Here is a 16,623-nt window from a genome sequence, read left to right as displayed (position 1 = left end):
AGCAGCCGCAAGCAGCTGGGTATTAATTACTTCATCTTTTGAAAGATGGCAGGCTAATCTGGTTTGCCCCTGTTAGCCAATGATTTGTGCCCACAGTGCAGGGGGCCAACTGCAGGCCACTTTTTGATACACAGGGTCTATGGGGAGCTTTGCAACTTGCCACATTGAATAACTCTGGCGAAGGGACAGGCCAGAGGTAGTTGCACATAGGGTTTAAGTCTGTATTTCGTATCAGGACGCCATGGCGGCCACTTCTTGCTGCACAGTCTCTCCTCTTCTCATCCGCTGAAGCCTTTCCTGCCATCGGGCCTCCATGTCGTCCACAAACTGTTGCAGGGGGCCACTAGTGGGCAGCGCAGGGTTGAAGTCTCTGGGTTTTACACTGCTGAATGCCTGCGCAGGAAAGAGGAGAGATGTTGTTTCATTGCTCCTGGTATCAGCTCTGACCAGGCTCCTCTGGCAACATGACTTTGACAGGAATGTTCCACAAAGCTTTCAAAAGCTGTGCCCTGTAGAGCCATGTAATATCCTGTTCACCTTATGTTTAATACCTCTAAGAGTTCAATGCCTTCGTGAATCCCTTGGTTACTAACCACCTTGTCAAAATTCCCACATTATTTGTATTTTGTACCTTTATGAATTCCTCGGTTAATAACCACTTTGCCTAGCTTTCCGCGTTATTTGTGTTAGGCACTCAAACATAAAAAAACAACTGCTGCTGCACACTTGTATTGGCACAAGCTGTGGCTGTTTTCTAAATGAATGGAAGGAGGAAAGGATGCGTATTGCAGGGGTGGAACAGGGCACATGGGTTTGGCAGCAGTCCTTGGAGCAGCAAAAATCGCCTTTTGTAGCAGGCTCGGAGCAGCAGAAAGGCCTTCTGGAGCAGGTTGCTTGGCAGGGGGCTGGCACAGGGCTGGCACAGCACCCTGCGCTAGCCCCCTGCCAATTGAATTTCATCTATTTATCTACCGTATCAGGTGTTCTATAGTGCACTATAACCTACTTAGAACCAGGAATGCAGTTGTTTTACTATATCTGGAAATTTACAATATCCAGAGTTATACCTCCGACCACAGCAAGTGCCCCGCGTTATCACCATTCGGTGATAACACACAGAGTCAAAGGGGATCAGATAACAGGCCTCCCTTCATGTCCTTTAGACGGCAGAGTTAAGCGAACTCACGTAGAGTGCCTCGACACCAGCCGTGGAGACACCCTTTGAACGGTCCCGTGCCACCTCAATTTAAGTCAAAGTGCTCAACCCATAGTTGTTTTCATTTCCCACAAGACCCAGCAATGCTAAACAGATAAGATAATTCAAACTTTCCGAGTAAACCGCATTGCAGTGAGAAATACAGCGCAGTCATGGTACAATGACTTGATGCAGCGGCAAGCGAGAGTCCCAAAGTGGCAGAGTCGACGCATATGTGTCTCCACCCTGTACGGTGGACGAGCGTGAATCTGGGTAATCTAAACTCACGGCACACTTTGTAAAACAAGGTGTTTGCACAGGGTTGCGGGAGTCTATGAACGTGCCCCATAGACAAGGCAACGAGAGCGTGCTAGAATAAAATTAATGCTGGACCATCCTCCACATAAGCAAAGCTAACCTCGAAGTTTACAGCCAGAAATGAGTAATTACCTCACAACAAGGGCAAACCGAATTCACAAGCGAGGGCAAAGTGTCCAAGGCCCTGTCTGCTCAATACATGGCGCTACACTCACCAAAAATGGTTGACTAAATTGAAGTTTCCCTCCAAGAAACTACAACCTTTCATGCGAATATTATTCTGTTTTCTATTTGTTTGCAAGGCAGCACAAAGACATTTCACTCACTTTAGGTCATTTTCAATTGATTCTGGTGCAGCAGCCGGCACCGACAAAAAAGCATGCAAAATGCGACACAAATAAATCCAAAGTGGAGGCGGAGAAGGCACATAGTGCCTGTCCCCTTGAAGCTAAGCGAAAGCTAACTTACATAGCTGCTCATATATTCTTGGTAAAACTGAAACTATAACCAAATTGAAGAAAAAAAAAAAAGATGTTTCAGCCAAGTTTTCGGGCACGGGTCCATCACGGCGGTCGTATCTCGCGGCTCAATTCGGGCTGTGCTCCGCAGGACAGCGCTGATAAACGATTTTGGCACGATAGGGGCAATTCGGCACAGGATGGCACAGGTAAACAAATTTGGTGTTGAATGGCGCAGCTATTCCACCCCTGGTATTGAGACAAGCTCCTCCAAGTGGACCATCCAACAAGTTCCCACCCACTGATCTGGAACCAGTGCTTGAGAACTACACAAGGATGACCATGCAAACGGGCAAAGAGTGTAGCGCGGGGGAAGATGCACCTGTGAAGCCACTTTTTACGAAAAGAAAAAAGAAAAAGCGCAACTGACTGAAAGAACTTGGAACAAGGCCTACAAAGTCTGCGATGTCAACTAACAAGAACGTGCAATGCCAACGCAAGAACCACCGCACCAAACGAGGCGTGTGCGCGTACCTCCAGCAGGCCGGCCTGCCTCTGGTAGCAGAGCAGGGCGCCCAGCAGATGCCAGATGGTGAACTCGGGCCACAGGACCGAGGTGAACTCGATGACGGACCGGTTGCCCTGCCACAGCATGAAGTCGCTCAGCCGGATCTCCCCGGACGTCCGGATGAGCAGGTCGGGGTCCCTACTCCGCCGGCTGTACATGGCCCAGCTCAAGGCGTCCTCGGTCACATCGCTGCAAGGAATCGGGATCAACACCCAAGCGTGTGTACGGGGCAGCTCTTTGACAGAGTAACGAGGTGGCATCAAATTCAGGTGCATTTGTTTCACCACAGTCCGTTTAGTTGTAAAGGTCAATGTGGCTATCACAGCGCAATATTCTTTTCTGAGATACGCACAAACCGTAAAGTTAACCGTAAAGTAGGCGTGTTGATACGCAGAGCACCTGCTTCTAAAGTGAACTAGCAGGTACCGAACCGCCCTAATTTAAGAAAAGAATGCGTAGAATTGAGCTAAGACAACATTTTACGTAAAAAATAAAATCATGGCTATTGGAAAAACATTTTAGCATTCCTGGGGCTTGAACCCCAGCCATTTGTGCCAAAACCCATGATTCTACTTTCAAAACTGCGACAAACAGAACTCTGCCATTAGCTTCAGCCAAGCAGCGAAGTTCTTGTAGCAGTTGCCCGAGAGAACAAGGCGTGTTGAAAATGAACCAGTCGATGAACCAAGGAAATGTCACTATCACAACAGCTCGCAAAAAGTTGATACCTGATAAAGCCTCCCAGAAACATGGACAAGGTGACTGACGTAATGGCCATGGCATAAGCATGCACTGCTGCTGACCGGTGAAAATTACTCCCTTGCCAAGAAGCATGCCACACCAGACTCACTTAAACAGTTGGAAGTATACCATTATCAATTATAACAAGAAAAGGATTTTCTATAGCCCAAGACCAAATGAAGCTGGAAATCAGAAAAACTCCAAAACAAAAGAAGCCTTAAGTTGGAACACCCAAATAAACTCTCCTGTTAAAAGAGCTAGATTGCTCTAAAACTGGCATTCATGGAGACAGCTTCGTAACCACGCCGCACTACATTTCTGCAAGAAGCGGCCACCCCCTTGAGAGTAAAAAGTATGGGTGGTAGGGTTGACCTTTCTAGGGTGTCCTTCTCCCCAAAACATCAGCGAATAAAACCTGTTACCTCATGATGTTGTGTCACTATCATCAAATGATGCTTTCGTCTCATTGGTGGTCACTGGAGTGATTTTGCTCTTTTTGAGCTTGTGGTGCCTTTCTCCAGCGCAGCTGATTTGTTTTGCTTCATGCTTGTCAAATTTTGTTTGGCTTGTCTGCTGTTCCTTCTATGATTATTTTTGTTGCAAATGCAACGATGGTATTTTTCTCATGCTTTGCAAAAGCAATAGCTACTTTCATCAGCTGATACACATATCATGTGTATCAGCTGATGAAAGTAGCTATTGCTTTTGCAAAGCATGAGAAAAATACCCCAACACACAGACTGGTGCTGCGGGCATCGAGATCAACAAATAAACAACTCAACACATGAAAGCAAAAAATTAATATGAACTTTTGCAGCCCCAGCCAACATTCTCCAATAGCAAGACACCCTGGTATCCCATGTTGAAAGATAAAAAAGCTCTGTCAGGTGGTCACGTGGACATCTAGGATAACAGCCATCCAAGGACGACAAGCTATGCCCTGCTGTGGGCAAATGATACCATGTTAAGCAAGGAGTCGCTTACCTTGGCGTTAAGATGCCCTTTTCCACTCCTGCAGCCACTTCTTGCATTGCCTTGCACATCTCATCCCGGGAAGTGTACGACAGACACAGGTTGAGGAAGCACCTGCAATTTGGCGCGCGTCGATTGGTACACGTGTCCCAAAAGGACACAATAGGGTGCTTTAAATACCGCCATATCACGATGCTATATAGTTCCACTTTAAAAGCGCAGCTCTTACGCCTGCTCCCGAGCTGAACAGCGTCGGCAAAACCGAGTGAACAGGGAGGATGAATGAGGACGAACGCGGAACTCGGCAGAGAATGAATTGCGTTGATATCAAGAGAGTGCAAGGAGAAAAGTGAAGGAAGGCAAAGCGGCAGCATTCATTAAGTGACAGCTAAGGGATATTGCCAGAGTGGTTTGTAACTGTACATACATGCCCGTCTCTCTCAACTTAGCCTCGATATATAGGAAAATCAAGGCACCTAAGCAGCCGTACTTAAATTCCAGAGAAAGGAGTATCGTAGTCATCAGTGATTTTTTTCATCTTCCTATCAGTACTTATAAACTCTAATTGCACATTCGACCTTTTCTGGACTGTTTTCTGGTGTGAAAAGTTATTGTGTGGGGACGCTATACAATTAGCCCAAGTTTTTTATGTGCCCAAAGTATCGCTTATCAGGTTGCTTTGACATGATTTGTGCTCGTTTCATTTTCATGCTACTATGTGCCTGCTTGGCGCAGGACCCAACTTTTTTTCTTCGCCGTACGTTCTTTACTGCCGTAACGTGCCCACTGGTTTCTGTTTCTTTAAAGAGCACACGTGAGAGGAAAGCATTTCAGATGGAACAAGAGTCTTCGCGCTCTCACGGTGACTGCGAGTTGATAAATGAATTTTCACAAGTATACTGTTAGAACTGGATGCCTCTACGATGCTTAAAATATTTCCTAGTAAGCTCGTGCACTTTCACGTCGGCTGCTAGACTATTAAGGTCTACAGCGTGGAACAGGTCACAGTACCTGGAGTTTGTCTGCGTCTGATACACGACTTCGGCAATGACCTTCTGCAGCTCCGTGGGCAAGTAGGATAGATTTCCGATCGCGCGGATGCAAACCCCGTGCTCGTGGATTTTGTCCCTGCGATGGCCGAAGTGCACACGTGTCAATGTTTGCTGCGCCGACACTTGCCAAGAGAGAATGGGGAAAGACTGCTGGATGCGCTTACATTTCGCTGAGCATAGTTTTTAGCTTCTTGAGAGCCAGGTCCAGCAAGCCATCAACTTCGTCCCTCGATCTCTTAAAGTTCTCGATGCTAAATGCATAGACAGTGACCTCGGTGATACCCAACTCCGAGCACCAGTACAATACCTGAGAAGAAAGAGTCGGCTCTTTGGATCACATTTGCACTAGAAAAGAAAGAAGAAAAGAAATCTTCTTACCTCTGCCAGCTTGTCAAATCCTTGGACGTGCCCCTCGACTGACTGCATGTTTTGCTTTCTAGCGAAACGCCGGTTTCCATCCATGATGACAGCCAAATGCGACGGTATCTTTCCAGCTTTGAGGACGCGGACGGCAACTGATTGCAACCATGTCAACTTCGTCTCTTTAATCCAAGACATGCTGTGCGCCTGCGTTAAATTATCGCAACAATCACAGAAAGACCGGCGGGTAGCTGTTGAAATGCTCGGGTTCTGCCCACATTTACAACGAAACGCACACGCTCCTTACCTTGCCTCTCGGGCAAAATGTGCTACGTACGACGCTCAACTACCTTCTTCAACGAAAATAAATCGGTGACAAGATATTTACATTACAACTGAAAGTGTTTTGTCAACCCCAACCACAGGAAACTACCCGACACGCGAAACCGTCGCAGTCGCTGACGGAAGTCATGTTAGTAAAAGAAGACGCCATTGTTTTGGTTGTATCACTCCGCCTGAGAAATACAACGTTGTTATAACATATAATTTCAAGTTTAAACGTTTAAGGCAATATGTGTAAAGTTTTTACGCAGAAAGATATTCTACGTTGTGGTTAAATGTAGTTAACGCCAGGTTTTAAATTAAAGATATGCAAAACTATTTCTTTTAGCGGAGATGTATCCGCTTGAAGGCGAGCTACGGTTCAATGTCGTTGTAAAGTTACCATCTTTATTTTGGGTAGAGCGCGAGTAGTTTGTAATGTTTTACAAATATTGTGTGGCGTTTCTTTCGTATTTGTGACAAGTATTGACGGCGAGCCATAATGTCGACAGCGGTTGTCGACAGGCGGACCGAAGGACTCATCGAGAAAGGTAAGGAAAGCGTTACATTTGCCGAGAACAAAAGTCGGATTGCGTGAGCTTATATGCCCCCGTCAGTGGATGCTGATCTCTCATTGATTTGCTCGCAGAGTTGTATTTTCTAATTGCAAAGTTCCTGGGCAATGGACCTTGCAAGGAAGCTGCGGAGGTAATTAGAGTTCGCTTACCTAGCCGTATTTGTGCCGCAGGAAGCGGAAAGCTGACCGCAACGTGTTTCTTTCAGGTTCTTCGACGGGAGATAGAGACTCATCATGTAAGTTGCGGCTTGCCTTCTGGGAGCGTGCAACGCACGTGGGTGCCTGCAACCAAAACATTGACCGTTAGCTTAGAGCCGGATGGCCGGATACTATTAGTAGCAGTTGTAGCCAAATGCCTTGTTGCGCTAAGCCTAATTTTTAAAAATCTTTTGCAGCTTTTGCCCAACAGGCATGACTGGAATGGTAACGAGCATCACAGGAGTTTCGCAGAGTTGGTGAGTTTGTTGGTCGCGTTTTTTGGCATTTTTATGGTAGTTGGTGTTTCTGTCGAATTTCGGTCGCAGGTTACTTTTGGCGAAAAGCGGCCACTAAATGGCTGTTAGGCACGTCTATAAGGCCGAAAATGCGATTTCTGTAGGTAATGACAGCGGCGACGAAGAAAAAGAAAAAGTTGCGCTGCCCCCCTTTGCTGATGAATTCCGATTTACGGAGGAGCGGCTTTCTTTGCTCTTTTTTTATTTATTTGCTTTGGCGGCTGAGCTGACCAACAGGAGGCGTGATCTCTCGGCGAGCCAATCACCTGAGCTCTGGCAAGAAGGGCCAGCGTCAGATGATCTGCCATTGGCTGGAATGTTTCCGCTATCGGTTGCCCCGGCGACCGAACACGTCACGGGTTTGTTTCGCTGGTTTTTTTTATTTCCTGCTTTCCACGTAGCGCGTTTGAGGCCGTGCTCCGGAAATACTGCGCGGGGTTTTTCCGTATTTTTTGCTCTTCGTTTCCACCCGAACTCGCGCTTTTTTTAAAATCAAAGTTAGGAGCGGGATCTCCCGGGATCGCGTCGCGCGCATTTTTCGCGCCAGCAACGCGTGGTCCTGTAATGGATTGTTTACATGGGACCGCAAGATGGTGTTACGAATCTATTAAATGCTTTCTTGCTTTGATGCTAATAAACAGAACGTATAAACTTGTTACGCCTTTAGTTTTGAGCATCATGAGCCCTTGTACGGCGGCCTGTACGCTCGCAAACTTGGAGGGGTGGGGGGGGGGGGGGGGATAATTGTATTTTCCAATCAATTTGCTGCTGCGATTGTAAACAAGATCGGTTCAGCAAAACATTCGGTGAGGCTTTGGATGAAGACTTATGACGCACGTTAAACTTTATTATGAAAGTATCAGCATGACTCAAAGCCAGTCTCCCAAACTGTTTCTGATTAGTTACTAACTTAGTGATATTCAATAGTAAATGTGAGCTTGTCACAGCTCACGTTTACTCTTGGGTTTCCTTTTTCATTGGGGTGTGTTACACAAACATCTGTCCATGGTCCACTTTTATTTTTGTGTATTACTGACCTGTCCGTTTGTATTACAATCTATGATGATGACTGAAACAGTACTACTCATGTCGCTGTTTTACTGTTCTTATTCACTGTTTGTTTTAGCAGTGCCGATATGTTTCACTGCACGCCATTAAGTCCAGTTGTAGACAAAGCTATGCCAAGTAACTTCGCAAAAGTGATATCATGGTGTGAGATGTTTTGATTAGTTCTGATTTTAAAAAAACTTCCCTTGTGTATAATGTATCCAGCATTGTATTACTTTCAATAGGGACATATTGCCAAATGCAGGTTTATGAATATCCAGTAACCTTTATCGAACAAGGTGCGCGATACTATCGCCGGCAAATCTGTTTGCCAACTTTGCCTTGAAGTTTTTTTTTCGTCAAGCTCTGCTATGCTTGATGTGTTTATGCATATAATTCAATTATCTGTCACATTACATCGTAAATAGCCATAATTCGGCATCCCTTTAGTGAGGATAATGAAAGCAATCTTTTTATGTTTACTCTGCTACAAATTTTTTAGGATCTCTTTATTAGAAGTTATATAAACGAATATTTCATACTAATTTGTGTCATTACAGGTAATGAATAATTCTTAGGTATGTAGTCGTTATTTCAGATCCCTTAACTGAGAGTAATGCAATCAAGTTAGGAGGAATTCAAAAGGAGATGACACAACTGGTGATGACACAACCCTTTGAGGGCCAAATTTTTTTGCCAAATGCGACCCCCCAGAGTTGATTTTTTTTTTATTGCAGATTTAAATTCTTTGGTCGACTCTATCTATAGAAAGAATTGTAATTTTTTTGGGTGACCATAAAGTGACAAAAAATTTTGTGTTGTTACATACACATGGTTTATTCACGAGCAACATAAGAACAAATCTAAAAAAGTTTCGCGAAACCGAAACTAGCGGCTGTAAAAGCGATAGCTGGCAAAAGCGATAGCTGGCGCAAAAGCGATAGCTGGCGCACACCGAGTTAGTAAGGCATAAAAAAAGAAAAGAAAAGCCATCGGCGCAGGAAAAAATTTCACGTGTTTCTGCAGTGTGGCAGCGCATACCAAGAGAGAGAAATGATGGAAAAAGGCACGCTTTTTAAACATACAAGCGATGATGTACATGTACGTCATTGACCACTTTGCAGGTGTTTGCAGGGCACGTACATGTATGTCAACACCATTTTTATTAAAACATATTATACGTAGCCATTACAACATACCATATTCATTTCCTTGCAACATCATTTTCATTACTGATCTTTTTCGTAAAAGGTGGTTTGTCTGCTTCCAGCAGAGTTGGTAGCTCTTACTGAAAATTTTTCTTCCAGTTAGTCAAACCTCACTACCCCAATTTTTTCGTAAAAGGTGGTTTGTCTTCTTCCAGCAGAGTTGGTAGCGCTTACTGAAAATTTTTCTTCTAGTTAGTCAAACCTCACTACCCCAATTATACTTCACATATTTTTGCTTAATAATTGATCATGCTACATCCTCAAATTAGGATTTCAAAAGGGGCTTTTTTTTTTCATGAACTGTTGTTGGCTGCTATAGCCTAAAAGTTATACTTTTTTTTTTGTGCTTACTGGAACAAAATTTATGTAAATTCATCTGTGCATCCTTCTGTTTCTTTGGAACAGTGGGTGCGTGGCACCTATATAATAAATTTATAATGGAAGGGGTGCTGTAACCTCTAACTATCCCTTGATGGTTGGTATCAGAACCAGTACAAACCGTTTCCTTGTCATAGCGTTTGCTAACTCTGAAATGGGTCTGCTCTTGAGAACACATGTTGAACCTCAGTGCCTGCATTTGTGGGGGTGATGCTTGCTGCAGGAGAGCTCCAACGTGCACATCTCCAACGACTACCTGCTGCAAATATGCTCCCGCATCGGGCCCCTCTTGGACAAGGTGATCCCTTCCGGAGTGGCTGGCTCTCGCTCCCTGCTGGGATCCGGCAGTTACTCCTTACTCCGGCAGCACTCCGGTGAGCGTTATCCTCGTTGTGGAGCAAGCCGTCGGGTATTTGGCAACTGCAGCGGTGTTACCTTCAGTGTTCTCCACTGACTAAGCCTTTGTCTTTGCCTGGTCAGCATCTGTCATTGTGGCAGTGTGCAGTTTCGCAACAAACCACCATTGGCGCAAAACAGTGTGCGCACGTTGCCTCGTTATGGCAGTGTCATACTGCCGCAGCTGCTTTCACGGTTATTCATTTCAAAATTTCGACAGTATCGTGAAGTGGGTGGCTTACTAAAGCCCTGTTTTCTGCTTGCAGGGTCACTAACAAATTCATTTACTATTCATTTCATTTACGTCATTCGTTAATTTATTCAATTCATTTACTATTAATTGATTTACGTCCATTGCTAGAAGAAAGCACGATCTTAATGTCAAAACTTACCAGTGTAGAACCAACGCACTCAAATTTAGTTTTTTCCCTTTAACTGCCGAACACTGGAATGGATTGTCTGGTGACACTCTTTCCCTTCCACTGGAAAAATTTGTACTTGCCCTTTCTGATTTTCCTTGATGGTTGTATTACTCTGTTGCTATTTTTTGCTCTGTTGAATGCGCACTCCTGCCATAGCCCCAAGGGGGCGCTGCAGTATGTATGTATGTATGTGTGTATGTATGTATAAATAAATAAATAAATTTCATTTAACTTCCCAACTTTAAGTAAAATGGCCAACCAGCGCGAAACTCAGCACTGGGCTGATTTCTTACTGACAGTAACACTGGCACCATTGCTGTGAAACTGAAGCACGCCTGTGCTTCTTAGCTGAAATTAAACATAGATGGCCACTTCCACTGCACACATTAACGCCTTTTTCTCTCTGCATGAGTGCAGCGAGTTAGCCTTTGATGCTGACTGCCTCTTTCCTTGTTCTCCCAACAGGTGTCAGGAGGCCTCCCACCAGCGCAGATGTGGCCGCCAGGCTTCACGGGGCACCTGTGTGCCTCACCCCCGGGGCCCCACCTTCCAATATGGGTGAGTGGCGTCTCTTTCGTTCCTTGTCCGCACCTCCTGTGTTCTATTAAAGCGAGTGAACTTGTTGCAGTTTACCAAGTTATGCGGGGACGAAGGGAAGCATTGCTCTACGCCACGCGTTGTTTTATTTATTTAAAATACTTCCAGGAACGAGAGGCACTGCAGAAAAATGGGGGGTGGTAGAGTAGTATGGTGATAAGCTGTGGGTGTACATGGTGTTAATGAACACACAACCGAGTTCTTCTGCAGCAGTCAATGCAAAGAGGCGGGTTACGACCAACACTGCTTCTTGGGATTCTTGAGTTCTTGCTTGCCGTAGACCCCAAGTGCATGGAGGCATGGAGTTTCATACCAATATATACTGGAGGGAAATCTGTCGCCACCATCTAGGGGAGCCACACTTCAGCGGGTGTTCCGTCATGTATTGGGCAGGCACATTCTATTGTCCTTGGCATGGCTTATGAACAGGCTGAGGAGTTGCCTCTGGCTGTAAAAAAGCAATAATAGTACTGTAAAAGACTACTCAGATTTGTTTTGCTATTATAAAAATGAAGCACCAAAAAGAATTATTTGTCAGGGACTATTTAGAAGCTTCGTGCGAGATTAACAAGGAAAAAATGTTGCCCTTTTTTGTTGATTTTGGCTTTGAGACAAAAAAGGAGCCTTGTAGCTAGCCAAGCCAAGTAGGTGAGGAACGTCTCTAGCTGCAATGGTGACACCCTCGACGGCTCGTAATTGCAGTGCCAGATTTCTCTTTAGTATACTATATAGTATGAAAGTCTATGCATGCAGGCACTTTAGCGAGCTCTTTGTAGAAGATGGTCACTGTGGCAGGGATAATGAAGCCAGGTGCGTGTGGCTTGTTGCAGCGATGTTGTTGCAGGGTCGGTCGCTCAGTGGCCTGGGCAGCAACAGCTGCCGGAAGCAGCTGCCCACGCAGTTCTACGCCCGGGCGCAGCTCTTTCGGCGCCTCCTGGGGCATCTCTCGTCGGTCTACTGCGTTCTCTTCGATCGAAGTGGAAACTACATCTTCACGGTGAGTGCAGCGGGGAGGCAAAACAAAAAGCGTGTGCAAAGCACGGAAACAGTCGACTATTGCCACCCACAGCCTTCTTTGGCAGACCTTGCTGCGTTTTGATGTGCTGATAGACACTTCTGGATGGAGAGTATCTTATTTCAAATGCAAGGAGGTAGCTAAGAATGTAGTCTACCCATGTGCCCGTTCGTGGTTCGTGGTGTTCGTGGAACCAGGGACATAGCTCAGGGCACGTCAGGCCAAGAAGCCCCCCCCCCCTCCTAAAGTGCTGATGTCAACAGGGTGCGGACGACCTGCTGGTGAAGATGTGGAGCGCCACGGACGGCCGGCTGCTGGCCACGCTGCGGGGCCACTCGGCCGAGATCACGGACCTGGCGGTGAGCCCGGACAATGGCCTGCTGGCGGCCGGCAGCTGCGACAAGGTCATCCGCGTCTGGTGCCTCGCCACCCTGGCCCCCGTCGCCGTGCTGCTGGGACACACCGCCATGGTCGCCTCCCTGCGGGTGAGCACGCTGCACGTGCAGGTTTCTGTCGCAAACTACTCAACTATAACATGGAGGCAACGGTCTGTGCTCTAGGTTGAGTCCACTGCTTGGTTAAGTGTTGCGCTGGCCTTGAAGGCATGTTATCTTTAACTTGCACTTTTGAGATGTACACTCGAACACCACAATAATGAAACTGCCGGGGAAAGGCCAAAAATTCTTATTTGTGAGAATTGCGTTGACGCGAAAATGAAACACAAGCGACACAAAAAGCACCCGCCAACCGCATATTAACAGCGGAGCTGTTGTAGCTGGCTGTAATGTGTGGTGCATAACGCGTAAAAAATACCAAGAAAATGCAGAGCACTTGTAAGTGTTTGCTTTGCGACGACTGCTGAGCATCCCCGGCTCGCGCAGTGGCCCGCAAGGGGCGCAGAGAAAGCGGCAAAAACCTGCAGAGCGCCTTGCGCTGCCTAGCTACCAATAACGCTACAGCTGGCGCAATACCTGCTCCACGGAACCTCGACACGACTCCAGGAGCACTGCACATGCGTCGTGCACAAACATGCCACCGCTGCACCCCAGCTGTCATCGTGCTGCCACGCATATAATGCTTGGCATGAGGAACATGACGATGTTGATATGATGACTACTACTAGCACAGTGCAGAGCGATGACGGAACGTGTACATAAACAATCTCAAACTTGTACAAATGTGTGGTGACATGTCCTGCAGTACTCACGTAGAAAGAAATCCTGCAGCTTGGCTATGGTTCATGCCTTGTGCGGCCAAGCAAGTGCACTGTGGCAGAAGTTTACACAATTTGAGACCACAAAAAATAAATTTGAGCTCTTTTTGGACACTCTTAGCATCAGATTGGTGGATAAAGTGCCAATTGGATGTGCACGAATTTCGTTAATGTGGGATCGCTATCCAAAATAATTTTATTTCTGAGAGTAATGAAATACATGGGCGTTCACCGGGCATTCACCGGGGATCCGAAAATATTTCATAATTTCATACTCGTGGCATTTTGTTATCTCAGTGCTTGACAGTACATGTTCAGGGAACTGAAGTATCCTGAGCACAGGTGCGTAAATGAGCGAGCAGTTCAGGAAAAGAAGGGGGTAAGGGGGGAGGTGGTCTGTAAAGGCAGGCAGTACTATTACCAAGTGCAGGATACTCTATTTTTATTTATTTATTTATTTATTTTGATAAATGTAACGACAGTTTTGTTTATCTGCCCATCTGAGCCTGTGTTGGCATGTATATCCTGTTGGTGCAAGTTGCTGGTGCTAGTTCCTGGTTCTGAACTCGTCGCTGGTCTGTGGCTGGTTGTTGCTGCTCCTATGACTTGGCAGCAAATTAGGGCCGGGCATGAAATGTGAGGCTGCAGCATTCTAGTTCAAGACAGTTATTCCGCCAAGTGGCATTGGGAAATTTATTGTTCAGTGAATTTTTTTGTAGCTTTATCATTTTTCCGTTTCTTCCTCTTTAATGCTTTGCGCTAATGGTCTTTCTGTTTTCCTCCAAGGGTTTCGCTGCCTCTGCAGTGTACGGTGCACGTGCAGTGTACCCTTTGTAGGCCAGTCAGCGCACTAAAGCAAATATGGGCTCTTGTTCGTGGTACTGCTTCTTCCTGTGAAGTCATGGTGCAGTGAGAGCAATATGTTGTGCGTAGCATGCACTGGGTCGGTGGTGACATTCCTTGGTTGTTTTTTTCTTGCCCACCCATGCAGTTTTGCCCCTACCCGAAAGGAGAGAGGCAGTTCTTGGTGTCCACAGGCAACGACGGCTGCGTCTGTTTTTGGGACTACTCGAGCAGCACGAAGAACTTCAAGTGAGCACTGCTTCCGTCATTCCATACTGTGTGTACTATAGTAGAACCCTGCTGATGCTTTTTTCACGGGATCAGAAAAAACGCAAGAACCCCGCGGGAAATGCAAGAGCCAGGAAACCAGAAAAAATAATGTCTGCAATGGGGGAACTGCACATGACCTCATTGCTTGCGTAGCACTTGAAAAAATTTCGGCCACCGCAATTGAGAGGCAAAGACTGAGCAAACAGCGGAGCTTCTGGTGTTTGCTAGATTTAACTTGGCTTTTCTTAGGTCCGCTTATCTTGTCGGCAGATTGGACAATGATGCTGCCGAGTGCACGCTGTCTCTCTCAACTAGGAGAACACCTGCACGGCAGAGCTTACGTCATCACTAGGTGTAGCCAATCCCCGACGTGCACCTCCCCACACCTGCTCGTCGGCTCTTTTCCACTTCCCCTTGCACTTCTTGGCCTGGCATTTTCCTCCCCTCCAGTTCACTGCGATGAGCTTTGAGCAATTCCAGGCACGGATGGAACTTAAACTTAACTCTTTCAGTACGGCGCCATAGGCCATCGGCGCCGGTGTCCGATGATTTCAAACGTCCCGCGAAAGCTAAAAACGGCGCCTGGTGGACAACTAACGCCATCTGGCGTATTTATTGACAACTCATTTTTCGATTTTACGATGTTTTGTTGATATTTCGCCTGCAGAGACCACGCCAAGAGTGAAATTTGAACCCGCAGTAGTGGCGAGTTGTGTGAAAACGGCGTCCGCTGTATTTGGGCTGTATTTATAAACAAAACGGGCTTCCTATCTGACGACTGTGGCTTTACACATTGATGTGTGTCTGGACAATGTACGGTAGGGATATTTTGCCAAATGCACCGCGTCATATCGCGTTATCACCTTCATGATAGCTTGGCACTCGTGTCAGATTACCGCTACGGAGCAATGCGCGACACTTCTCAAGAGCGCTGGATATTTTTTCTGGTTTTTTACCACTAAAGTGAAAATGATTTTGTGTCAGAACACAAAAAAGTGTGCTTGAATGCATGACCGACTTACACTCGAGTGGCTTCAAGGAGTGGCACAGCCGTTAGTTCCGCTAGGTTGACGGGCCCACAAAAATACAAAACTTGGTGTACAGTGTTGATATATATATTGAATCATAGCCAAGAAATGTAGGAACAATTTGTATATTTTAGACTTTCTAAAATAATTTTTAGGCTCATAACAATGGCCTATATACATTGCGTGTATACTTTTTGTGCATTTTTTGTATTATTTGACTAATAAACTGTAAGTAATTGTACCTTTCACAAAACTGCTGGTATGTGTTTGTAAGAGCAATCTATAAGCTACAATTACATGCATACAATGCATGCATAGCTCAAGAGAAAAAAATAGTTTTGTGGAAGCACTCAAAACAGGCCGGTTTTCTGCCGTAACGAAAGTGTTAAACGGCTCCGCTGTTAAAAACGATGCAGCATTGTCTGCCCAATTTTCTTGACACCGCAGATAAAAGCAAGCGCACGCTTCGACAGCAGATTAGTTTCTGCGTATGCCAGCACACAAGAGGTGAGCCGCTGACAGCTTATGACCGACCACGACGAGGAGGGTGTTAGAAGTCTATAACACAACGGAGCCAAGATAGCAAAACTCGGCAAAAGACGAAAAGCGTAAGCAGAGCAACAATGAGCTCGCAACATTGATAGAAGCTATTATAATAGTACAACTGCCCCAGGGGCCTTTTGCAGTTTTCCCTTGAAGCAACTTGTCACCACTGTGTGCTACTAATCTCATAGCCAAGCCAGGCCGAACCTCATGAAAAGCCAACATGGCCGTCGGTGCCCATCAGTCGGGCTGGATTGGAGGACCAGTTTTCGATGGTGCATGTGGGAATGTTTCTGCGATCACGGTGTAGCAGTGGGGCTTCTAATGCATGGGATCCTATGGGGGCGATGCCAGGACCGACCGGCCACGACTTCGCAGCCAGGAAAATGCAGCACCCGCGAACGTAACAGCAAGGTTCTATTGTACTGTATTGTGCCATAATGTTCATTCATAAACTGTTATGGTATATTACATACATTGTTCAGGTTATTAATAATGCCTGATGGTCAGTGAGTATGCAGTCTGTTACACAATTGTTAGTGGCAAATGGGTAATATCAGTTTACTTGAAATTATTGAGTGCTGTTCTAACAGCTTGTGCTGCATCC

At 46.0% G+C, this 16,623-nt stretch overlaps 2 protein-coding genes across 4 annotated transcripts in view; one reads left to right on the top strand and one right to left on the bottom strand.

Moving 5' to 3' along the window:
• Window positions 1–207: 207 nt before the first annotated feature.
• Window positions 208–6,850, bottom strand: LOC144151908 (dehydrodolichyl diphosphate synthase complex subunit Dhdds-like). 2 transcript variants are annotated; one of them, XM_077683074.1, is made up of 7 exons: window positions 6,713–6,850; window positions 5,683–5,871; window positions 5,469–5,611; window positions 5,264–5,380; window positions 4,265–4,366; window positions 2,506–2,728; window positions 208–393 (listed from the first exon to the last, which is right to left on the bottom strand). In XM_077683074.1, the coding sequence occupies exons 2-7, from the start codon at window positions 5,860–5,862 to the stop codon at window positions 232–234; spliced, it is 927 nt and encodes a 308-aa protein (XP_077539200.1). In that variant the 5' UTR covers window positions 5,863–5,871; window positions 6,713–6,850; the 3' UTR covers window positions 208–231. The 2 variants fall into 2 exon arrangements, with proteins under 2 accessions (XP_077539200.1, XP_077539199.1); XM_077683073.1 differs by lacking the exon at window positions 6,713–6,850 and adding an exon at window positions 5,972–6,155.
• Brwd3 (bromodomain and WD repeat-containing protein) overlaps window positions 6,312–16,623 on the top strand; it is a 50,695-nt gene continuing 40,383 nt past the window's right edge. Inside the window, exons 1-9 of one of the 2 annotated variants that reach the window (XM_077683072.1) lie at window positions 6,321–6,536; window positions 6,635–6,693; window positions 6,769–6,798; window positions 6,958–7,017; window positions 9,913–10,063; window positions 10,973–11,065; window positions 11,935–12,101; window positions 12,383–12,604; window positions 14,324–14,424. In XM_077683072.1, the coding sequence (XP_077539198.1) occupies window positions 6,488–6,536; window positions 6,635–6,693; window positions 6,769–6,798; window positions 6,958–7,017; window positions 9,913–10,063; window positions 10,973–11,065; window positions 11,935–12,101; window positions 12,383–12,604; window positions 14,324–14,424 (932 nt within the window). In that variant the 5' untranslated portion in view covers window positions 6,321–6,487. Of the gene's footprint in view, window positions 6,537–6,634; window positions 6,799–6,957; window positions 7,018–9,912; window positions 10,064–10,972; window positions 11,066–11,934; window positions 12,102–12,382; window positions 12,605–14,323; window positions 14,425–16,623 lie in introns of both variants that reach the window. The other variant, XM_077683071.1, reaches the window with a different exon arrangement.

The sequence above is a fragment of the Haemaphysalis longicornis genome, unplaced genomic scaffold, assembly GCF_048455015.1.
Source record: "Haemaphysalis longicornis isolate Haplotype H1 unplaced genomic scaffold, Haemaphysalis longicornis Haplotype H1 scaffold_9, whole genome shotgun sequence".
Classification (NCBI taxonomy): Eukaryota; Metazoa; Arthropoda; class Arachnida; order Ixodida; family Ixodidae; genus Haemaphysalis; species Haemaphysalis longicornis.
Note: the sequence above shows the minus strand (reverse complement) of the source record. Positions and strands in the feature narration are given on the sequence as shown.

Coding starts and splice junctions, on each gene's coding strand:
- LOC144151908 (XM_077683074.1), bottom strand. CDS start 5,862: ATGTCTTGGATTAAAGAGACGAAGTTGACATGGTTGCAATCAGTTGCC. Junction 5,612..5,682: donor GATTTGACAAGCTGGCAGAG/GTAAGAAGATTT, acceptor CTTTCTTCTCAG/GTATTGTACTGGTGCTCGGA. Junction 2,729..4,264: donor AAGGGCATCTTAACGCCAAG/GTAAGCGACTCC, acceptor GATTCCTTGCAG/CGATGTGACCGAGGACGCCT.